Source organism: Formica exsecta, unplaced genomic scaffold, assembly GCF_003651465.1.
Source record: "Formica exsecta isolate Colony F162 unplaced genomic scaffold, ASM365146v1 scaffold1387, whole genome shotgun sequence".
In the NCBI taxonomy this organism is placed as follows: domain Eukaryota; kingdom Metazoa; phylum Arthropoda; class Insecta; order Hymenoptera; family Formicidae; genus Formica; species Formica exsecta.
In genome coordinates, this window is record NW_021848718.1 from 87,687 (window position 1) to 114,192 (window position 26,506).

The 26,506-nt window shown below is 34.3% G+C and overlaps 1 protein-coding gene across 5 annotated transcripts in view; it reads right to left on the reverse strand.

Annotated features, from left to right (window-relative positions):
* LOC115246120 (protein tincar) overlaps positions 1-26,506 on the reverse strand; it is a 141,388-nt gene that overhangs the window by 25,810 nt on the left and 89,072 nt on the right. For all 5 annotated transcript variants that reach the window (XM_029824746.1, XM_029824748.1, XM_029824747.1 and 2 more), the window contains one exon: positions 26,202-26,333. In XM_029824746.1, coding sequence (XP_029680606.1) covers positions 26,202-26,333 — 132 coding nt within the window. The remainder of the gene's footprint in view (positions 1-26,201; positions 26,334-26,506) is intronic.

Here is a 26,506-nt window from a genome sequence, read left to right on the forward strand (position 1 = left end):
AAGTTTAAATTTTGCACAATTAATAAGTTATAAAATCTTGAGAAAACTCGTAATATTTAAATTGTTAAAAACCTGATCTTATAAAAATTTCTGATTTAAATAATGTGAAGAGATCGTGATAATTATCATATATGATTTATTAATATATAACTACTATAATAACGTTTAATAATATTTTAACAATTTTATAAGACTAAGGAAGAAAATGTACAATATTTCTTAATATTTTAACACGTTTGTAATAATACAACTTATGTACATTTCTTTACTTTCATAATAAAAGAAATAATTCTCCGTTACATCAACGCTTCTTTTAACGTGTTATTTTACCCGATATATGATCGTCTACCATTGATTGAATTGATCTTTTTTGTGTGAAATTCATCGTGCTAATATCCTATACATGAGGAATATGAAAATGGTATTGAATTAATTTTACCGTCCGCGGAAAATTAAATCTGTCCGTCTCAGTAATTGGTTTTAGTTAATGAGCCCTCGACGAAACTTTGCTGTCTGACGTAATATTCGTGCAAATGTAATAGTGCAACAATAATTCGGGGCAATCCGACATTTCACATTGAATAATTACATTTTAATTGTATTTCCGCCAATGTGCTATTGAATAAAGAAATTAATAAATTTCTCTGCGATCGAGAGATCGTAATCTGGCTAGACGTGAAAAAGATACGCTATGATTATCGCTCCTACGCGAAATCTCTGTTACTGATTTAATTTCAGTTTTAATTTGGTCTTTTATAACGATAACAACATTGTAAAAAGGATTATTTGTAAAGTTTGTTCCATGATTTTGCTCTTGTAAATTTTATATATGTTAACTTACTAATTTTAAGACCATTACATGTTTAAATTTTCCAAGTTATATCGGATTCAGAAGAATAAAAAACGAGTATGAATTCGATTCTATATGCTCGTCTGAGCTTGATTCTCTCACAAATGGACAATACATACAATGACGAGCGCCGAGAGAGTGGAAATTATGCGGGAAATTCAGTCGAAGCTACAAAGTCGCGCTTAATTGACTGTCCCTTACATCCTGACCGCGCGCGCGCGTTTATCCCTTCTCCTTCGGGGTTTGAAATATTTTTAGTCTCGGAATACAGCGTAATTACAGCCGGGGGATTAAACTTCTCTCAACCTCTGACGCCCCACGGTGTCCTTCACCGTCGAGGTTCCGCATTCTCGGTATCTTTAATCCCGTCGGGGATGACGTAGGAAGGGGTTAAGCCGCGAGAAGGACAAAAATGCGGGTATCCTGCAGCCTTAAGTCAGATTATGTCGCTTTCATTTGACCTTTCTTGTAGTGCAAATGCTACTTTTGATGATGATTAATTGCGCAAAATTGTTACAATTGTAAAAATTAATGCGAATATCTTGTAGTCGCGAGTAATTAAAAATAATGACGCTAAATATACGAAGGAGAAAAACTTGCGTGTATGACTAAACTGTATCTAAATAACGACAACAATTTTCGTGACATTTGGTTTTTATAGTTCCGAAGAAATTGGATAAAAACCTGCTACTATCCACTTTAGCTCAAGAGGTTGTTTCAACTTCTAAACTTACAATAAGGTACATACATAGAAAGCTATAGGAGAAACCCCGTCTTATCCGAAGTTACTCTACCATATATCCCGAGATGCGTCAATAGCAAGGACGAAGACACAGTTGTTCCCCCTCACGATTTCTGAACAGGAAGAACAATTCCGTCTTTTCAGACAGACTTCTCGTTTCTCAGATAGACTTCGGAACGGTTTTCCGTTGTAAGAGTTGCAACAAGAGTTGAATATCGAAGGCATGTATGTTATATGAAAATACAATCGTGAAAATTTGATAAATTCGGAAATTGCAGTTAGTTAAGTATTACAGTCGCGGTGAGTGAGGTGAAGCTCTGGTTAATTAAAATGCGTATCGATTGACATTGTGTGTTTAATGCGGGCGTGGACAAAAATTTCTCTATATAAATCAACTGCTCGCGGATAACACAGTCTTATTATCAATGTATCAATTCGTGCACGTAATTGTACTCATATTATAATTGCATTATAATGGTCGCAACCAATAAAATTTGCATTCTTGGATGGACATATTTAATCGGTTGATTATGTATGTTTAATGACTTACAAAATCGCACGCATCAACATGCATTTTCAGTATTTTCTAATAAAGTTTTTATTATTTTAAATTAGTTGTTCAGATATGCAACGTTGTATCTTTCTAACAATATATCGCAGGCAATATCGAGCACATGTGACCTGAGTATTTATGTAACATCGTTATTTATAAGATGCTTGGAAAAATATAGATGTTGATATTATCCAGAATTCTCGTATAATAAAAAATAGATCCTTATTGGATCAGCAATATGTGCATTTTTTATCGATTTTATTTTCTTGATGTCGTCTAAAATTCCGCATTTCAAACTGTATTGGTTTAGAAGTTAATGTAGATGTAGAGAATAATAAAATGCAAGAAGACTATATATATATCTTATGTATTTGCGATAGTCAATGTGCTCAATTCATTTTGATTCATTTATCTCAGAGATGCATATTTTCAGCATTCTTTTTTAAAAATATATAGCGACATAATTAGACAATCATCGATCCAAACCTACGCTATGCTACGCTATGAATGTAACAAGTATATATCACATTTTAACATATCCTTAATTTTTAATCCTTATTTTTGTCATTACAGTGAAGCTTTTGGTGACAGTATTTTAAATTATGTACAAATAATTGACAGAAAAACATATTATTTCGATAAGGAAAACCATGCATGTTGTTTCCAGACACCGTAAAAAAACTTTTAATAAAACATTTTTCAATTAACAGCCAAAATATTATTTTTAAACAATTAAAATACATTTGCTATGATATAAATAAAACCAATTAGCATCGTGTAGTTAAGAATACATTTTATATCATGTTCCAAAAATGTAGAAACATTTAAACTTTTGAAAGCAAGAAAATTTTTTTCCTTGCTGACGTTTCTCCTCGGAATCGCGAGAGATTCTGGTCGCGACGGATAATCTTTCTTCCGCACTCGTATACAAGTCGGATATGACTTGCCGCTAACGGTCACGTTCAAGTTCATGAATATAGGAAGAGAGCGACGTCGAGACGTGGAGGGTGGTTGCCGGCAAATTGTGAGGCAACCCCTGACCCCCAGTCAGCCACCCACTCTTCTCGTTGTCAGCAGAGAAAAGGAAGGAGGGTCACGACAGTGACCTTTGTAATGGCGTTATCGCGCCGACTCGGTGTATTCCAGCTCGGTAGACAAAAGTGTCATGCCATTCGCGTTATAATGGACCGATCGTACACGGCATCCACATAGCGAAATGATTCCTCGTTGAAAAACGATGCATTAACGCGAGGATGCTTCTCTTATTCCATAAGGGCGAAGGGCATGGGATGGATATTGACATCCTCTTATCGCATATGCCATATTATTTACGCAGCATGCTTTGTATAATACTTAAAGACCGTACGATACTGACCTTTGCAATGAAAAATTGCAATGTTCCTAATAATATATTCTCGTTCATTAACGAAGAATTGATGGCATTCATTATATTTGCGAAATTACACGTTTATGCAGCAAGGAAATATTTACATGTGATGAATAACGTATCGGCCAAATGTAAACAATGGCGCAATTTTTCGCGAGATTCGATCACGCATTCGCGGTTTAAAAATTACTCACGTCAAGGCGTATAACGTGGGTATCGTTGAAGCGTGTTATCGTTGGGTACGATGCGTTCGCGCGAGAACGATTTGCGCCACGTAGGACGGTAATGATAACACGCATGCATATTTTACAGAATATCGGATGCCGTAGGAATTGCACATGAAATATGTTGCGCTTTGCGTTCGAGTCTATGAATATGGGATGCGCCATATCGGAGAGATGCACTTGCGTCGCGCAAACGCGCGTGTGGTACACATGATGCACACGTAACATCTTGCGGTGTGAAAGGTACGCAGATTACGTATCGTCATCGCACATGTAATTAGGTATAAATATCAAAAACGATTAATGGGCTTACGTGATTTGAACTACAGGTAATGAAAACGATATTTATATAATAGAGGATGTTTATTATTTAAAAAAAGAAATTTATTATTATTTATTTAAAAAAAGAAGTGCTAATAATTAATTGTATTCCATTTTTACTGAAAATAGAGTATTATTAATAAAATAATACAAGGAGTAAAACATTTATAAAATTATACTAATCAATATAAATAAATAGACAATATATAAAAAATTTATTTAATTGTAGAAGCAAAATTTAAATGTAGAAATATAATATTATTTATACCGTAATCAAATTTCAGATTAATCGTTAAGTTTTGTATTATAACAGAGGAATAAAAAATTGGTAATTACGAAGTAAAGCCGCGAACCTTTAAAAGCAAAAATCTAGGAAGCCCGGGTATGATTGCTGACAATTACATTTCCGATTTTGCCGCTTGCACGCGAGCAAACATCACACAGCTCATAAACCATCGGCGTATCCCGGTACTTCCGGCCGTGCGGTGCAACACCCCGTACTGGGATGCAACTAAATCATCGATAATGAAATTGCGTAGCAAGCTGGGCGATAGGCTCTCGAGCGTGTTAGCGTGTAGAACGCGATAGACAGGTGCATCTCCCTTCCGTAGATATAATCGACCGACCGGTCCATTAGGAAGACGGAGAGGAGAACGGAAGGCGGACGGACGGGTGCAAGATGCACGCGAGGGAGGAAAAGGGCAGAGTCAGTCGGTGTAATTTTATGTAAACTAATTACGCGCTAATTCGGTTATGGTCAACGTGCGTGGAATAGAGCCGTCAGGCGGCTCGCTGCAATCAACCCCGCAAGGGACAGCGTAGGGCAAACAGAATCAGCGGAGTTATAGAGGAGGGGAACCGGAAGTGAAGAGGAGAACCGGCGGACAGAGAACGATGGTATCCCATTGGAACGTTCTTCCTCGGTTCTTGTGCGGTTGTCCCTTCGCTCTCTGCGCTTTGCACACGTTATTTCCCCCGCGAGTACACGAGAGAGGAGAGAGAGAGAAAGGAATCGTTTATGATTCGTGACAGCTGCTGCAGTTGCTTATTGAAATTTTTCATCCATGACTCCGACGTCTTATGAGAAAATTTTTCTCTCAGAGAACATGTGTATAAACGGTTATGTTGAAAGCTATCGGAATTATTCAAACTTCGATTGCTTTTATTATTAAGAAATTTTTTTCGATTCAAGAAATTGAGTAGTATATACGTAAAAATTTATCTTAATAGCAAAAGATTCAATTGTTATCAAAAATTTTATACTATTTTATATACTTTTTTTTCTTCAAAAAATAATCAGCTATTATATCTACTCACTGTCATCTGTGTGAGAAGATAGATACAAACTCAACAATATCCATTCATATGTAAACGTATTTCATTTTTTTTTTGTCAAAATATAATTCGTATTTTTCATACTCTCGTAACATTTTATTAAGCATTGCGTTTTAGTTACAATTATTGATGTAATATATTCCATCCGTTTAAAAAGACAAAGGCACAAATGCAAATATTTTGCACGAGAGAATTAATGCTGTTTTAATGCGAAACTAAACACAATGTATGCGCATTAAAACAATGCTCTTTTGTTGAAGCCTCTGTCGGTATTTTGCGTTTCCCTGAATCCGTAAAATATTATAACACCCTATTACTGTCAACTGTAAATGTATATATATATATTTCTAATAGAAAATTATTTAACTATTTTCTTAATTATATATAAATTCAAAATATATACGTATAACTCAATTTAAAAATTATATAACTATTACTATTTGCGATAGAGAAGGCTGTTTATCGTACACGAGAAAAAACAGTCAGTCGTTGATGCAAGTTACGTTGTGAAATTGCATCAATTCTCCGCGAGGGAAACAGGACAGGAATCGCCGCGAGCTTTCAAAGGTTTAAACGAGACGGGGGCGTTCAAGGAGAGAAGGGATTTTACGAACGGGAAATCCTGCAGCAAACTGTATGCACACACCTGACCGATCAATACACGAGCGAGGACGTAGCCAGGACGAAGTTACCCTGTTACATCCCCGTCCGCCTCTTCATCCCGTCGCGCGAAACTTTCGCGGCGATAACGCAGTTAAAATTGGAAGTTACCTTATTTTCAGTATTATCATCAGAAAGAAAAAAGGATAAAAGATTTATCTCCGGCAGCTTATTAACGAAAGAAAGGATCAAAGTATGGAAACTTGGGAAAACTTGGTGACAGGAGAAGATTAATAAATTTTAACCGAAATCGCGCATTTATTGCGGGGGATCGTGTAAACTTGAGATCCCAGATTTTCCTATGCAAAGATTAAAAAAGAAACTTGCGATTTTAATTTTTTTATAATTGACTTAAAGGTCCACGCTTATTTCCATACCGCGTGACTTGGACGCGTTTCGATCTCTCTGTGCTAACAATTTTATTTTTAGTATCAGGAATCTGTGTCGGTGGTGTGTGTTTGTGCTTGTTCAGATCTTAGATAATACTAGAATCAGAGCATAGATTATACAATAATATCATGGATTATGGAGCAAATTTTTATTTCTGCTATGCAAAATTTACATTTGATTGAAAATTTATACTTTGTTATGCATATCAGTATTTGATTTCAATTTTACTTAATCCTCCCGTATTATTTTTCGCGCATTGCATATATAAATATTATAAGGAAATGCGATGCCAGATATTGTCTGACAACTTCTTTGTTTATAAAATCAACAGACACTCTGTGGAGCTACCTCCCCCGGTGTGATTTCGAAAGTTTTATGGCGCGCAATGTTTCATCCATACATTTACGAGGGGAGAGTTCGAGGGGCGCTTAAATATTTATGACTGTCGAGGAATATCCACGACCGTCACTCTACCCGCACCTCTTTATTCTGATATTCAAACACACTATCCGTATGATTGCAAGAGACCAGACCGGTAGCCGCAGGTCTATAGACCTCAGCTTATAACGCGCGTTCTCATTTTGTTTGCGATCATTAAGTGGTAGAGCGAGATTTTATTATCTAAAGTTCCACGCTCTGAAATTGCGTGACTGTAAATTATCTTCATCATATATATACATTTCCGCGTTTCATCACGCGCACAATAAATATACGTCGTCCTCCCTATCTAGTCTAGAAAATTAAATTGGTAAGCTATCAAAAATTGCACGGATTGTTTGTTTTTATCGAATAGCATAGCACAAACATTATTAAACTTTTATAATTAAATGCTGAGATTTGTCCTATCTCATTCCGTATTTTCGTAAAACAAATACGATCGTGTTGCCCGCTATTAAATAAATAATCTATTAAAAATATATTAATTGATTATAATTTGCGTGAGATTCATTGATATGATTATTTGTAACATTCTCAGGAAATTATCGTGTATTGTGTTTTACATAAAAAATCACTATTAATAAAGCAACTCTAATTAAAAATTAAATAATCGTTAGGTTTTAAAATATTAATTTTTATTTGAAATAAAGATTTTTTTGTGAGTGAACCTGGTGAACGCAATTCTTTGCGTGAAATTCAATCTTGCATAATTGCTTTTTCTTCTTGTTTTACTTTTCTACGAGTTTATTTTTTAAGTCGATACTAATTATATAAATACACTCGAAATTCTTGCTCAACGGAAAATGTTACATGCCTGAATACACACTATCAGAAAGTTTTCAAATTATTCCGATACATTTGATCCACCTTATGATTATTTGCATTTCTCTCTTTTCTTGAATGCATCTAATCGACCTGACTGAAACGAAAAGGAATTTCACGAACCTTTAAAGTTTCTAGCAGGCGAATCATTAGCGCGTGATCCCCATTAGCAACAGGTATAATGAGCAAACTTTGACGCCACCCTGTCCGCGCTGAGAGGGTTTACGTTCGAGAAATCCTCTCTCGAGTTTCGCTAGAATCAATCAATCCGTCAGTCGATATCTGCACGGAAAATTGGATACGCTACGGAGAGAGCTGGCCAGAGATCTCGTCGATTGCGAGATTCGGAGCGGAAAAGCACGTCGAAAGTTTTTCGCTATGGCGTGAGTGCTAGAAAAGGGATCGGACATAATGATAACACGGGTTTTCACTTTAACGGACGGAAATCGTGCGGATACAGATGTGTATGCAAAAGTAACAGCCGTCGGTTATCCGCCTGTCTTCCCTTTGGCAGAAAGATCGAAGCAGGTGTAGCAGATATATCGCTATTAGATTTGATTTTTATTTCAAATTTTTGCTATTATTTAACCATAGCTAGAACTCTGAATAATGGCCGTATCATGTAATCCAAGTAAGAGTTATCGATTTTATCTTGCATTATATAATAATCTTGTTAATGGATTGAGTAGATTGTATACCATTTATTTACATAAAACTTAGATATTATTTTCTTTCGCGATTCTTTTCTCATATTTATATTTATGTTTAAGATTCACATATATTCTTTTTCAAAAATTTAAAAAGAGAGTTATTATTTGCCATTAATTTTTAATTTTCGATATTAAATTAATTAAATGAAAAATTGCTAGACCAAATAAAAAATTAATTCAAAAATATATTTTCTAATAAAGACGTAAAAATGATGTCGTGTATAAAACATCGCAAGCTTGCAGATGAAGAAGCTATAATAGCGGATAACAGTGGAAAGCTTATACCAAGAAAGAGCCTCCATTGTAGGAGGTGAGTGTACGCAAAGGAAGATGTTTGCTTTTCATTCTGACTTGTCGAACAACTTCGCATACAGCTTTCCACGATACTCTAACGAATGTCTCTGTTGTTGCCAGGAGATGCCTATCTCTTCCTTTCCCCCTTGCTTTCCTAAGTGCGAAGCATTCTTCGAGTGATGTTTTGGAATAAAAGAAATTATAAACATAGCGGAATATCTGTAAAATTCTACGAACGCGACAAAGAGCATTTAAGCGATTTTTATAAATTAAGACGATGTTTATTTCATCAAAGCATGAAGATGTTCTTTAAAACTTAATCGAGTATTTCACTTTAAAAACTTATCATAAAGCATTTTGTTATTACTGTAGCAACGTGCAATCCCGACTTATCGATAAAGACGCGATATTTAAAAAAAAAATGTTATCTCTTTTCTTTTTTAAAAGAAAAGAATTAATAAATAAAAGCCAATAAATATGCAAGTTCGACATTGGGTGGCGGGACTTTTCTTTTTATTTCTAATTTGGAAATGTATCTCATACTAATTATAAAATGATTGATTAAAAACTAAAGTATGGAATATGTTCACGATTTATAAGACTTAATTTAAACACATAAATTCGTACAACAATTGATTCGTACAAATTATGAATTTAATTCATATTTTTTCTAAATTTTTTCAATAAAAATAAAATTTTTCTTCACATTTAATTACGAAAAAAGTCATTGATTTATTTCAAAAAGAAACAATCTAGAATCATTACGGGTCTCTGGAGTTAAATACGGAACAACTATATTTTTGTAATCTTTAAGCGATTTATACAATTTACGAGGCTAATGAAATCTACCGAATATATGTCTCTCGTTAATCGGATGGTCTAGAATTTTTCGAATCCGCATTTAAAGCTGAGTTTAACGAAGGACTTTTAACGAGGCATAAAATCAATCGGCATTTATGGCAGTCGTCAGACTGGCAATCTGGTTATTAGCAATTTTATTATTCGCGCGGGCTTTGTTTCGTCGATAGCGCGATCGCGTTATCGCAAATAAAAGGCTCACAGATGGAAGCTTGGTTGTGTTTACCATCACGGGTATGATCTCTCAATAATGCGCATGCAACGCTTTAAGTGCAGCAGGTTTCAAGAGGACCTATTTTTCAAGCATTCGCACGGACGATAGCAATTTTGTGTCGCGCTTGGGGCATTCGAATACCACTCTGCGCCGGCGATAGTCTGCCATCTGAATTGTTGACTCGTACTACTAGCGGCACTAGCATTGTGAATCCGCGCGCGGTTGTTCGCGCTATAAGTGCTGCGTGAAAATATTACTTTTTTTGCGCAACTACTATAAAATGATTACAAAAAAGAAAATTTTGCACAGTTATATAAAAATCAGAGATCTTCATTCTTGTTATTATTTTAATAATACTCTGATTTTTACAGTTTAATTTGATTTTGATTTGATAATTAATTCAAGATTTGTGAAATTATTGTGCCAACAATTGTAAACATCTTAAACTCTATAGAGATGTGAGCAATAAAAAAGAAAAAAATAAGTAAAATTATGCGTATTTAAAAAAGATTAAATGCATATGTTAATATTTATTTTGCCTGAATTTACCTGAGCAAAAGAAATGCATCTCAAATACATCGGAATGACATATGTCTTTATTAGCAATAAGTATGAAAGTATAAATATTTGCGACGATAATAGCGGATAAAGAAGAGAATATTGCACTCGCTACGCGTAATTATGTGCTTCAGCTTACGTTCCTTAAAACGTTGTATCTGTTGACATAGTATCAAATCTGTTGCACAGTGGACTTTATTGCACTTATAATGCAGATTGAAGCGAACAATCATGTAGTTTCTATTCACGGCGATAACGCGAGGGAGCTTTTATGAAAGTTAAAGGCTTTCTTTGCGAGCGTTCCCCGAGGAGTCCTATTATTCTGCGTGAAACACCATCCGAGAATATTTATAATGAAACTTGAAATTTGCATGATTATGGGCGGAAAGTAAAAGGCACTTATTCGGTGTGCCTTATTCGGGTATCTTTTACGCGTAGTGTGGAATAAGATATTATTTTGCGAAAAACACGTTGAAATACGAATCGCTTTAACTCTTATATACAGAACATACTAAGCATATACGCGCATTTTTTTTAAATGTCTAAATACAATTATAATCTCATCAATACACCAAGTATACTCTTGAGGATACTAAACATGGTTCATTTTTGAATCCATCGATTTCATTTAACATTTTATCTGATTTTTTCTGATAAATTTATATCAGTTTAAAAATAAGTTTTTGTTTAGTAAAATATATTTTTCTCCCATAAAAACATTTATTATATTTATAACACTATTATAATAAAATCTGTTTTTTAGAATAAATAAATAATAGAAGCGTTTCTATGATCGAATTAGAAAAAAATTGCTAAAAATTCTTTTACATTTTCTTCGTAACTCGAAAAATGCCAATCTTTAATAAGTGTTACAGGCAACCACACGCGATCGAATTAATTACTACAGCGAACTGTTGTCGTAGTCGGGAGAAACAACAATCGTATCTCGTCAAACCGCGTATCAGTAAGCGCAGGCGTGTCATTCATTCGCTGAGCTTGGTACAAAAAATGTGCCATTAACACGATAAAATGCTATAATGTATCATTATGTTCGCGTGACCTGTATATTAGACATGATTATTATGGTTGCTTGACAGTAATGGTATACGTTAAAATGAAACATTAATAAATCTTTTAAAATTATGTTCTGTTCTTTTTTTATTTCAATATTCTTTAAAAACTGGAATAATTATTCTTGTGATTTTACTTCTTAAATTTTTTAAAAATTAATTTCTGCGATATATAATATCTATAACATAAATATCACTTTTTATTCAATAATTTAAAAATTATTTTTTCAGTGTCATTTCCACATTGAGAACTCAAAATTCAAGCAAAAAATATGATAATTTATTGTAATCAAATTAAACAATTATAATATCAAAATTACCGATTTATAACTTAAATTTATTTCTATATATATATAACGCAACACATTTTTTAAATTCTACTTTCGGCTAGTAAAAATCTAATTTTTGTATAATTGCGAGAAATGTCCATCCAATTTTTGCCATAATAAGCGCAACTATAGTTTCTTATCTACGCGTGCATTCATATTTATTCTAGGCATGCCAGAGTTACGAAAGCACGGCTTTGCAAGTTCATAGTTGCAGCAACACGTATAGACTGTGCATAAACATTGTGCGTCGGCAAGTTTGGTCCTTTCGATAAATCGGATTGACGAGATATATAATCATGTTCGCGCACGTGATATGTAGAGTATACCCCATAGTTTCTATTTAGCAAAATAAGCGCGCGGAATTCGCACCCACGACAAACTTAATTTTAGTCGGCGAAGAGGCGATATATAATATCTATAACATAAATATCACTTTTTATTCAATAATTTAAAAATTATTTTTTCAGTGTCATTTCCACATTGAGAACTCAAAATTCAAGCAAAAAATATGATAATTTATTGTAATCAAATTAAACAATTATAATATCAAAATTACCGATTTATAACTTAAATTTATTTCTATATATATATAACGCAACACATTTTTTAAATTCTACTTTCGGCTAGTAAAAATCTAATTTTTGTATAATTGCGAGAAATGTCCATCCAATTTTTGCCATAATAAGCGCAACTATAGTTTCTTATCTACGCGTGCATTCATATTTATTCTAGGCATGCCAGAGTTACGAAAGCACGGCTTTGCAAGTTCATAGTTGCAGCAACACGTATAGACTGTGCATAAACATTGTGCGTCGGCAAGTTTGGTCCTTTCGATAAATCGGATTGACGAGATATATAATCATGTTCGCGCACGTGATATGTAGAGTATACCCCATAGTTTCTATTTAGCAAAATAAGCGCGCGGAATTCGCACCCACGACAAACTTAATTTTAGTCGGCGAAGAGAAGAGACACAAACCGGATAAGGGGACGCGGCGATAGTTCCTTGGAAGCGTCCCCGACGTGTGCAATATGTTATATGCCGAGCGCCGTGAATAGGGTTCGTCGAGACACTTTGTGCTTCCCGTGCTAAACTCTCGTAAACGTAAACATGGTCTTGCGTAATACGAGCATTAAACTAGCACAAACTCACGTGCGATGGCCGAAGTTTTGATCACGCCAGACCAGAGGTTCTCATAGTTTTCTACTCTATGCACAAGTTCCGCTTCCGCTTTGATATTTTTCGCGCGCGCCTCCTAAAAAAACCGTGAAGTGTCATATCTCTCGCTAGCAATATTTACGTTGCTCTTCTAAATCGGGACGTTATAAGCGTTATAAGCGAAATTTCCTACGCTAAACTTACTCAACTCGCGATATAATAATGTACTATTTATCGTTAAGTTCGAGAGGTTTCTTTCCACAAATATCATATAATTTTATTAGACTACATGTGATCATAAAAATCGTGCGAACTGATCTCCGATTGAATTTTTGCTAAAATAAAATCAATCTCAGATTAATCAATAAATTGCTAATTTATTAGAGAAGCAATAAAATACTATTTTTGGGTCATCTGATATGTCTCCGATGCTCTGTAATTACTATTGCAGAATTTGATTAATGTCTAGTAAAGAAAAGCACAAACTTGTACCAAGACTGATCTATATGACCAACTTCCCCTCGTACTTCTCGCTCTTGAATTTCTTTGGATGTTATACGTACGATTAATTACGGAGAGCAGAGGGTTAAACGGGGTACTGTAATTTATCTCGCTATTCTTCAGACTGTTACAATTTGCTCTTTTCGCGAAGAAGCCGTTGTTTTCTGACGCTCGCGCATACGGAGTCATGATAAATTGCGGGTATACGTGCAATACTGATTAGAAAATAATGTATAACTATGTAATTGTTCATTTTTAATTTGGATAATGTGTAATTATATATGTAATTTTGTAAATTAAATAATTTTTTGAAGCGGCCGTAATTATATGAAAAGGATTTAAATAAATTTATCAATTTCGACTACACAGTTTTATAAAAAAATGAAAAAAAGTCTAATGACATGAAAAAAGATTTATAACGCGTTAAGAACTGCTAATAACAGTTTAATAAATATTTGTTTCAAAAAAAGTTGTAATTAATATAAAATTTATACATTATATATGTATAGAGAGAGTGTAATAAAAAGTACGAAAAAAATGTACAAGAAGTATGAGAATATGAAAAATGTTCTTGGCACTTGACATTGTTTGCGTTTCCGTCTATAATTAATCCTTAGCCGAGGAAAAAGTCGGCTGCAGACACGAAGGACGGAGAACTCTCTCGCGCAGTTTCTATCTAGTTTATACAAACGGGAGTTCCGCCGAGTGAAAGATTTTAATTTCGTGAACAATTCTGTGTCGGATGAGACATCGCTAGTAATTAAGCGGAGGAGAAGTCAGCGGAAAAACGGAAGGCAAGAAAATATTTCTCAGTCGGATCACAAGTCTCCCCGACAGAGCTTCGAGCGTGCACGTGTATGTGTTACGGAGCGAATACATGGACGAGAATTATACCACTGACATCCCATCCAGTACCGGGAGTACGAACGTATGTACGTCACTTCGCTATAATTACGGGCAAGCTTAATGCGCTCCGCGAATGATACCTATTTGCGAGCGCCGACGGTGCATTAAACGTTGGATACCCTTCGACGTGCGGACGTATATTGACCCCTGGACTAATGCGGCTAAAGAGAGTCCAAAACGCGCGCTGCCAGTCTGTATCGATATTTCAAAATTGTCACGCGAAGCTCGGAATTGGAAAACGTAGAAATGCGATTATAAACTTGATTTTCCGGCATTTAATTACAATCCCCCGTGGAAAATGCTCAGTCTCGTTTCATCAACGTGTCGCGCTGTAAAAACGCGGTATTTGCTAGTATTTATAAATTAACGTAGCTTATATATAAATTTTCTACGCTATGAATACGTAATCTATCGTATTTTTCATGGATGACATATTAAAGTTAGTTGCAAAAATATTGCTAATATACTTATATATACGCATGCAGACATTTTATTAAAAATTTACGTTTTTTTCTCTTTATAAGTTAGTTTCATATATCTTACTTTTGCAACTTCTCAGCTCGAGATTTCATCCAAAAAATACTTTTTGTAGTGTCTTAAAGAGTAATTTTTTTGCCAAGGAAGGAGTACAAACATATACAGATTAATGTAGTTTATATATGTTTGGAGGGATGAATAATTTTCACTACGCACCTTCATCTGTACGACAACGATGATTTCACTACCATGTATGTTTTGCTCGCGAACTTCAGTTGCTGTGTCTGTTTGAAAATTTCTTTTTGCAAGATATATTGCATGCTGTCACATGTGCAACATGTGACAGATCAAAAAAGCAAAGACAATATTATTATCTGCTGATTTTATTCATAAATATTTTTTATATAAATATATTTAATTGCAGGTGACACGCATGGCTGTATAATTTTATTCAAACAAATTGTGTATGTAAAGAATATAAATAAAAATATAAAGAGTTTAATATATTTTTTCCGGTTAATTTATACAAATTTAAATAGAAATTATATATTCCGCATATGCAGGTACATGTGTCTCCAATAATATTTTCTTCACGATCAGATGTCTGAAAATAACATGCGGCGGGGTTTTTTTTTTTTTTTGAAAAATTATATCGCATTTAATTCAATACATACAACATACTAATATAATTTTTTCTTCTTCTATATGTTTAATGGATAGAAGCACTTTGCGTGCACATCTGCATATATTTCAACTTTTTGTCACCGAATGATTTACATTTGACAACATAGATAATCACAATCAGGCAACGAAGAGGTGGCACCACACGGTTGATGGACCGAAAAAAATGAAACTTACTCATGATATGCACGCGAGGGCTGATACTAGCGTGCCGGAATACTCAAGCTGCCTTCTAAACCGAATGAAATGGAATATCTTTGCGCCATAATAAACTGGAGCAGCCCAGTTTCGGTGCTGCACGAAATTAAACGTAATTTAGCGGTATTGGAAGTGGGAAGAAGATTGATGGACGATCGTAGATTCCCAGCAGCACGACCATAGGTCGAATGATTCTTTTCTTTATGACGTGCCGTTTGTTTCAATTCGCGGCTCATGTTTCTCCATGAGTTATGCTCATGCGAAAACATTTTCTCGAATAACGCGCTCGCCTTGGGAATTCGGATTATAATAGTTCACTTTATGTGTCGATACAATATTGCGATATTGAGGGCGAAATGCATTGGAAAAAATTTCGCTGATCGATTTTCATTCATGTGGAAAGGCGAATATAATCGTAACAATAACAAACCATTGGAAATGGATCTAAAAATTTACGCTAAATTGTTTTCTTTTCACCCGCTTATAGGTAATTAATAATATCAATGACGGAGAAATTAATTACAGAATTTGCCGATAGGTAATTTGAGCGAGTCATATACAGGTATTATCGACATTATTATTGCGATAATAAACGTCATGTTTAATATATGTTATGTGCAATATGTATAATATGTTTGGAAATATTCTATAGACTGTAATTAAAATTGGTGTACTCTCTATGTAGGTCATATATCAAATGAAGCGATCAATTGAAATGGAAAAAAGACATGTAAATTCGTGGGTATTGGCCAACTGCCCTGTCTTCAATTCGATGAAATGCATTCGGTTCGGCGAAAGTGGGCGTTTATATCTGTTTGTATCTCGTTTATACGGAATATTATTTCGATTTAACCGCACCTTTCAGGAATAACGCCTCATCTCTGTTGAAATGTAACGGGGACATGAAATAGATAATTAGTTTTTACCGAGCGGCGTATTTCTACATCGATATAATTTATTTATTTAACTCGAATCTGTGCTCGCCGAATTTACATAATGAACATATTCTAACATGATAAAATGTTTTAGAAGTATTAATACAAATGTGAGTTATTAGTATGAGTATTTAGAATAATGCTTACATAGTATTTAGATATCGAATGAATTATCATAACAACGTAATAATAGAAAAACAAAGTTTTTTTTGTTTCTCTAAAGATTTTTCTTATTAATTTAAATATTCGCGAGATGAAATGAATTAACGAGGCGTGAAGAGTTATATCATCCTGACCAGGGATTTTCCGAGGATTTTTGTACCATGTGAACTTTTTTCCACGCATACGTAACGCTAGACAGTGACCTAGAAGCGCCTGTGAGATTACGCCCTGGCGATAACTATACCTCGGGATTAGATTTATGCCACTTTTTCGGAGGATCTGCTTTAACGAGCGTACGGTATGGGCAGCGGGTTCCCTGAATTCGAGACAATTTGCCACGTTCTCGCCCCTTTCAGAGATACTTTTTCTCGAGTTACCCGATTCACAGCGGATAGTTGCATTCACGCCTAGTAAATTTCATATTATCGTAATAATCAAATTTGCTATTGTTCATACGAACACATCTTTTTGCGATAATTGTACAAGAAAAATATTTTTTTTTTCTTTTATAAATTATACATAGATGCAATATATTTTTTTTGTCTTTTCTATATCTCTCTCTCGGAAGCATCCAGCGGTTACGATCTGACAGTCGTGTGTATTTCTCTATTGGCGGTCTAAATTTCCAGTTGTTCCGAGTAATTCGCCGACCGTAGACAAGCGTGAAATGTGGAAGTTGAAATGCGGAATTATACGCCTACACTGATCTCCATGGAATTCCATGAAACAGCGTTGGCCAGGATATCGATGAAATATCGGTCTCCCACGCGCTTCATCCCTCCGCGAAAAGGCGAATATGTTATCGTCCTAGTTTCTCTTCTTCTGGATACTTTCAGCTTCCAGTTATCCTACCTGCGAGAAGCTGACTGCATTAATCTTAATTTGCTTTAGACGATTCGGATATAACAGCGTCGTACATCAAAACTTTTCCATCCTGCATTGAGTCGCTCTCAGAGACTTTCTTGACCTTTTCCGTCCGACGTAGCCTCTTTATCCTTTTGTTGTGAAAAAAATGCGACACGCCGGAGAATTGCCGCGTCAGAAGGATGGATGATTCTTGCCTGCGAATGCTCGCGATCCATCTTGTGCTTCAGGTTGACTGAAGGTGCGTCGTGTCACTTTTAAATAAGAATTGAAACTTATTGAAGCTGCTATGATTCCTCGGTTTCAATGCTACCGAGATCAAAATGGCTTATGTCAGGGAGCAAAGAAGAAAAATGTATTTCAAACGGAAAATAAAAGATGTAAAAAATGAAGAGATATGACTTTTCTTAAAATCTAAAATATATGGATGTTATCATGTTTACAGTACAGAAAATAACTTATCGAATTTATACCGAGTCCAAACTCTGTTTTATGGAAATAATTCTTAGTTTTTAGATTTTTAGTTACAATCAATCTATTTCTATCTAGTTGCATATTTTACAGACATGTGGCAAGCAGCAGTATGAATATTTGAACGGATTAGTCGTACATTATCTGTCGCTGTAATGTGGATGCTGAGAAGTGTGTTATCCAAAACGCTTTACCGCGCGCGTGTTTGTATGCTATGAGGATTAAGAGGTTTTGCCGTAATATACATGTATATACACATCTCGTGTCATATATGAGCGACGAATTTTGTGGTCGTGCAGCACTTTAATAGGATTATATCATAAAGCATTTTGTTATTACTGTAGCAACGTGCAATCCCGACTTATCGATAAAGACGCGATATTTAAAAAAAAAATGTTATCTCTTTTCTTTTTTAAAAGAAAAGAATTAATAAATAAAAGCCAATAAATATGCAAGTTCGACATTGGGTGGCGGGACTTTTCTTTTTATTTCTAATTTGGAAATGTATCTCATACTAATTATAAAATGATTGATTAAAAACTAAAGTATGGAATATGTTCACGATTTATAAGACTTAATTTAAACACATAAATTCGTACAACAATTGATTCGTACAAATTATGAATTTAATTCATATTTTTTCTAAATTTTTTCAATAAAAATAAAATTTTTCTTCACATTTAATTACGAAAAAAGTCATTGATTTATTTCAAAAAGAAACAATCTAGAATCATTACGGGTCTCTGGAGTTAAATACGGAACAACTATATTTTTGTAATCTTTAAGCGATTTATACAATTTACGAGGCTAATGAAATCTACCGAATATATGTCTCTCGTTAATCGGATGGTCTAGAATTTTTCGAATCCGCATTTAAAGCTGAGTTTAACGAAGGACTTTTAACGAGGCATAAAATCAATCGGCATTTATGGCAGTCGTCAGACTGGCAATCTGGTTATTAGCAATTTTATTATTCGCGCGGGCTTTGTTTCGTCGATAGCGCGATCGCGTTATCGCAAATAAAAGGCTCACAGATGGAAGCTTGGTTGTGTTTACCATCACGGGTATGATCTCTCAATAATGCGCATGCAACGCTTTAAGTGCAGCAGGTTTCAAGAGGACCTATTTTTCAAGCATTCGCACGGACGATAGCAATTTTGTGTCGCGCTTGGGGCATTCGAATACCACTCTGCGCCGGCGATAGTCTGCCATCTGAATTGTTGACTCGTACTACTAGCGGCACTAGCATTGTGAATCCGCGCGCGGTTGTTCGCGCTATAAGTGCTGCGTGAAAATATTACTTTTTTTGCGCAACTACTATAAAATGATTACAAAAAAGAAAATTTTGCACAGTTATATAAAAATCAGAGATCTTCATTCTTGTTATTATTTTAATAATACTCTGATTTTTACAGTTTAATTTGATTTTGATTTGATAATTAATTCAAGATTTGTGAAATTATTGTGCCAACAATTGTAAACATCTTAAACTCTATAGAGATGTGAGCAATAAAAAAGAAAAAAATAAGTAAAATTATGCGTATTTAAAAAAGATTAAATGCATATGTTAATATTTATTTTGCCTGAATTTACCTGAGCAAAAGAAATGCATCTCAAATACATCGGAATGACATATGTCTTTATTAGCAATAAGTATGAAAGTATAAATATTTGCGACGATAATAGCGGATAAAGAAGAGAATATTGCACTCGCTACGCGTAATTATGTGCTTCAGCTTACGTTCCTTAAAACGTTGTATCTGTTGACATAGTATCAAATCTGTTGCACAGTGGACTTTATTGCACTTATAATGCAGATTGAAGCGAACAATCATGTAGTTTCTATTCACGGCGATAACGCGAGGGAGCTTTTATGAAAGTTAAAGGCTTTCTTTGCGAGCGTTCCCCGAGGAGTCCTATTATTCTGCGTGAAACACCATCCGAGAATATTTATAATGAAACTTGAAATTTGCATGATTATGGGCGGAAAGTAAAAGGCACTTATTCGGTGTGCCTTATTGGGGTATCTTTTACGCGTAGTGTGGAATAAGATATTATTTTGCGAAAAACACGTTGAAATACGAATCGCTTTAACTCTTATATACAGAACATACTAAGCATATACGCGCATTTTTTTTAAATGTCTAAATACAATTATAATCTCATCAATACACCAAGTATACTCTTGAGGATACTAAACATGGTTCATTTTTGAATCCATCGATTTCATTTAACATTTTATCTGATTTTTTCTGATAAATTTATATCAGTTTAAAAATAAGTTTTTGTTTAGTAAAATATATTTTTCTCCCATAAAAACATTTATTATATTTATAACACTATTATAATAAAATCTGTTTTTTAGAATAAATAAATAATAGAAGCGTTTCTATGATCGAATTAGAAAAAAATTGCTAAAAATTCTTTTACATTTTCTTCGTAACTCGAAAAATGCCAATCTTTAATAAGTGTTACAGGCAACCACACGCGATCGAATTAATTACTACAGCGAACTGTTGTCGTAGTCGGGAGAAACAACAATCGTATCTCGTCAAACCGCGTATCAGTAAGCGCAGGCGTGTCATTCATTCGCTGAGCTTGGTACAAAAAATGTGCCATTAACACGATAAAATGCTATAATGTATCATTATGTTCGCGTGACCTGTATATTAGACATGATTATTATGGTTGCTTGACAGTAATGGTATACGTTAAAATGAAACATTAATAAATCTTTTAAAATTATGTTCTGTTCTTTTTTTATTTCAATATTCTTTAAAAACTGGAATAATTATTCTTGTGATTTTACTTCTTAAATTTTTTAAAAATTAATTTCTCTCTGCGATATATAATATCTATAACATAAATATCACTTTTTATTCAATAATTTAAAAATTATTTTTTCAGTGTCATTTCCACATTGAGAACTCAAAATTCAAGCAAAAAATATGATAATTTATTGTAATCAAATTAAACAATTATAATATCAAAATTACCGATTTATAACTTAAATTTATTTCTATATATATATAACGCAACACATTTTTTAAATTCTACTTTCGGCTAGTAAAAATCTAATTTTTGTATAATTGCGAGAAATGTCCATCCAATTTTTGCCATAATAAGCGCAACTATAGTTTCTTATCTACGCGTGCATTCATATTTATTCTAGGCATGCCAGAGTTACGAAAGCACGGCTTTGCAAGTTCATAGTTGCAGCAACACGTATAGACTGTGCATAAACATTGTGCGTCGGCAAGTTTGGTCCTTTCGATAAATCGGATTGACGAGATATATAATCATGTTCGCGCACGTGATATGTAGAGTATACCCCATAGTTTCTATTTAGCAAAATAAGCGCGCGGAATTCGCACCCACGACAAACTTAATTTTAGTCGGCGAAGAGAAGAGACACAAACCGGATAAGGGGACGCGGCGATAGTTCCTTGGAAGCGTCCCCGACGTGTGCAATATGTTATATGCCGAGCGCCGTGAATAGGGTTCGTCGAGACACTTTGTGCTTCCCGTGCTAAACTCTCGTAAACGTAAACATGGTCTTGCGTAATACGAGCATTAAACTAGCACAAACTCACGTGCGATGGCCGAAGTTTTGATCACGCCAGACCAGAGGTTCTCATAGTTTTCTACTCTATGCACAAGTTCCGCTTCCGCTTTGATATTTTTCGCGCGCGCCTCCTAAAAAAACCGTGAAGTGTCATATCTCTCGCTAGCAATATTTACGTTGCTCTTCTAAATCGGGACGTTATAAGCGTTATAAGCGAAATTTCCTACGCTAAACTTACTCAACTCGCGATATAATAATGTACTATTTATCGTTAAGTTCGAGAGGTTTCTTTCCACAAATATCATATAATTTTATTAGACTACATGTGATCATAAAAATCGTGCGAACTGATCTCCGATTGAATTTTTGCTAAAATAAAATCAATCTCAGATTAATCAATAAATTGCTAATTTATTAGAGAAGCAATAAAATACTATTTTTGGGTCATCTGATATGTCTCCGATGCTCTGTAATTACTATTGCAGAATTTGATTAATGTCTAGTAAAGAAAAGCACAAACTTGTACCAAGACTGATCTATATGACCAACTTCCCCTCGTACTTCTCGCTCTTGAATTTCTTTGGATGTTATACGTACGATTAATTACGGAGAGCAGAGGGTTAAACGGGGTACTGTAATTTATCTCGCTATTCTTCAGACTGTTACAATTTGCTCTTTTCGCGAAGAAGCCGTTGTTTTCTGACGCTCGCGCATACGGAGTCATGATAAATTGCGGGTATACGTGCAATACTGATTAGAAAATAATGTATAACTATGTAATTGTTCATTTTTAATTTGGATAATGTGTAATTATATATGTAATTTTGTAAATTAAATAATTTTTTGAAGCGGCCGTAATTATATGAAAAGGATTTAAATAAATTTATCAATTTCGACTACACAGTTTTATAAAAAAATGAAAAAAAGTCTAATGACATGAAAAAAGATTTATAACGCGTTAAGAACTGCTAATAACAGTTTAATAAATATTTGTTTCAAAAAAAGTTGTAATTAATATAAAATTTATACATTATATATGTATAGAGAGAGTGTAATAAAAAGTACGAAAAAAATGTACAAGAAGTATGAGAATATGAAAAATGTTCTTGGCACTTGACATTGTTTGCGTTTCCGTCTATAATTAATCCTTAGCCGAGGAAAAAGTCGGCTGCAGACACGAAGGACGGAGAACTCTCTCGCGCAGTTTCTATCTAGTTTATACAAACGGGAGTTCCGCCGAGTGAAAGATTTTAATTTCGTGAACAATTCTGTGTCGGATGAGACATCGCTAGTAATTAAGCGGAGGAGAAGTCAGCGGAAAAACGGAAGGCAAGAAAATATTTCTCAGTCGGATCACAAGTCTCCCCGACAGAGCTTCGAGCGTGCACGTGCATGTGTTACGGAGCGAATACATGGACGAGAATTATACCACTGACATCCCATCCAGTACCGGGAGTACGAACGTATGTACGTCACTTCGCTATAATTACGGGCAAGCTTAATGCGCTCCGCGAATGATACCTATTTGCGAGCGCCGACGGTGCATTAAACGTTGGATACCCTTCGACGTGCGGACGTATATTGACCCCTGGACTAATGCGGCTAAAGAGAGTCCAAAACGCGCGCTGCCAGTCTGTATCGATATTTCAAAATTGTCACGCGAAGCTCGGAATTGGAAAACGTAGAAATGCGATTATAAACTTGATTTTCCGGCATTTAATTACAATCCCCCGTGGAAAATGCTCAGTCTCGTTTCATCAACGTGTCGCGCTGTAAAAACGCGGTATTTGCTAGTATTTATAAATTAACGTAGCTTATATATAAATTTTCTACGCTATGAATACGTAATCTATCGTATTTTTCATGGATGACATATTAAAGTTAGTTGCAAAAATATTGCTAATATACTTATATATACGCATGCAGACATTTTATTAAAAATTTACGTTTTTTTCTCTTTATAAGTTAGTTTCATATATCTTACTTTTGCAACTTCTCAGCTCGAGATTTCATCCAAAAAATACTTTTTGTAGTGTCTTAAAGAGTAATTTTTTTGCCAAGGAAGGAGTACAAACATATACAGATTAATGTAGTTTATATATGTTTGGAGGGATGAATAATTTTCACTACGCACCTTCATCTGTACGACAACGATGATTTCACTACCATGTATGTTTTGCTCGCGAACTTCAGTTGCTGTGTCTGTTTGAAAATTTCTTTTTGCAAGATATATTGCATGCTGTCACATGTGCAACATGTGACAGATCAAAAAAGCAAAGACAATATTATTATCTGCTGATTTTATTCATAAATATTTTTTATATAAATATATTTAATTGCAGGTGACACGCATGGCTGTATAATTTTATTCAAACAAATTGTGTATGTAAAGAATATAAATAAAAATATAAAGAGTTTAATATATTTTTTCCGGTTAATTTATACAAATTTAAATAGAAATTATATATTCCGCATATGCAGGTACATGTGTCTCCAATAATATTTTCTTCACGATCAGATGTCTGAAAATAACATGCGGCGGGTTTTTTTTTTTTTTTAGAAAATTTATCTTTAGTCTTGATATCTCTGCACGAATCTCAACATGACATCAGAGTGCCACCATATATGTTAACTTTGTAAGCATAAAATGATACAACCGCCCGTTAAATTCCTCATTTTATGCATCAGGGAACCTCGCCGTAAATCGCGGCTTATCGAGTTTGGCTTCGACGTAGAAATGCATTTATTCAGGCCCGGCACGACTGTTCGCCGGCGGGATGAACGAAACCATGTAGAAACTTTCCTTCTGCTCGACAGTTGATGATATTTCCGCAGTCGAGAACGACTCGGTATTATCGTTCTGCCGGTGGACAGGACGCGGAAACTTTGACCGTGCAAGAGCAGCGCAATTTTTGAGACGCGCGCATTTACATATCCGACAGAAAATTAATCCGCTCATTCACGTTCATGGTGAATATATTTATTGTTTCGGTAATAATAACGTACGTCGGACACGAATTATTTATTCGAACAAATATGACTTTTTGATGATGTTTCAATTATGGATGAATTATTGTCTGTCGGGCATACACGAAAAAATTGCATAAATTATCTATTACTGCTCGTTATCTATTAGTCAAAGCAAAATTTACGAGATGGTGGTTTGCTCTATATCAATAATATTTAGGTCGTGAATTTCTAAATTATTGATATTAAATAAAAACGTTTAAAAGTAAATTGAATAAATCACGAGACAGAGAAACTGATGAAATAAAGTTATAGCGGGAATAGTAAAACATTTAGATAGTCTTTTCTCTGTTTATGGAGCTATAAACGTTATCATATCACGCAGTTTCTATAAACTCGGAAACATAAAAATGTAAAATGACAAGAATTTATTGTGAGTTTTATTGCTAAATATGAATAATATTAGAATATGTTAAGATTAAATTATTAATTTAAAAAAACAATATGTTTATTATATGTATAATGGCTAAAATCTTAGATAAATGCAATAACTTTTTTAGATATTAAAAGAAAAAAGTCGCAGTCAAAAATCCCAATAGAAAATTAAAATAGTTTAAAAAGATATAATGTCTCATTAACGTAAGAGATAAAATCGAGAAATTTCTTTCTTGCGTTTATCCAACAATTTCATTAATTTAATAAAATAATAGAATTCATCGAATTATCTGTTTAGAGTTTCTGTTTAAATGTCATAAACAACATTTGTATGTGTAAACTGATAAAATAGAGAAGTGCTACTCTTGAGAGTATATTGCGTTAACAAATAGGAGAAATGTTCCCTTCGCCGAACCCTCATTGTTTGCACAAGCGAGGGTGCGTACGCGAAATGGAAAGGTCCGGAAAAGTGATCGCGGGGAGATGCTTGGTTTCTCACGTGGATTTCATTGTTTTCCTTCGCATCATATATCTGCGGCAGTGTCCCTCCTTGAAAACTCAGCGAGCGTAAAATCGTCGTACATCAAAGTATGTGCTTACTTCTTTTAACTCGAGTTTCGACTCGACTGAGCTAGATTATTACTTATTCAATATTGCTTGGAAAAATGATATAACTGTGCTTTTAAAGTAACATGAAGGAATACTATTTGTTTTTGACAGAAAGCTCGATTTCAGAGGAAAATCATCATTTAAGCTCGTAAAACGTTACATGAATTAAGGGAAAAGTTTAATTAGTCAAATGGAATAAAATCTATCTTTACGTTTAATTTTCAGACCAATAAAAAAATCAAATTTCCAACATCAAAATCAAAACAAAAATTTTAACATCAAAAGAATCAAGAATTATTTTCAACAAAAAACTGAAAAAATGTACATAAGTGAAAGGATATTATTTTAAACCATATTTGCAAGAGATTGATTTTAGCTTGACAAAAAACGATCAAAAAAATTGGACGCGAAATCAATTATTTCTTCTATATGATATCTGAAGGAAAACATCTTTCTCCTCTTTAACCTAATTCCGAAGAGACATAACGAGTAGCAATGCAGAGACATTTATATTACCTTTTGGCAGAAATCCAGCATGTATTAGCCGCGCTTCCATGAGCAGGGAGGGCAGGAGGAAGCACATGGCCGTGCAAAGGTGTACGAAGGCCGCGGTAGGGCCGCCGTGTCTCCATAAATTATTCGCCAGACCTGAAAAATCGTGGTTATCGGTTTTTTTTACTGGAAATTTTTCCGATGTCATACATTGTAATTATGATCAAGCAATCATATTTAAAATGTAAACAAAAATGTTGATTTTGCATAGCATATTCTATTTAATTTTCTTTACGTAAATTATAAAAATTATAATTAAATATTATAAT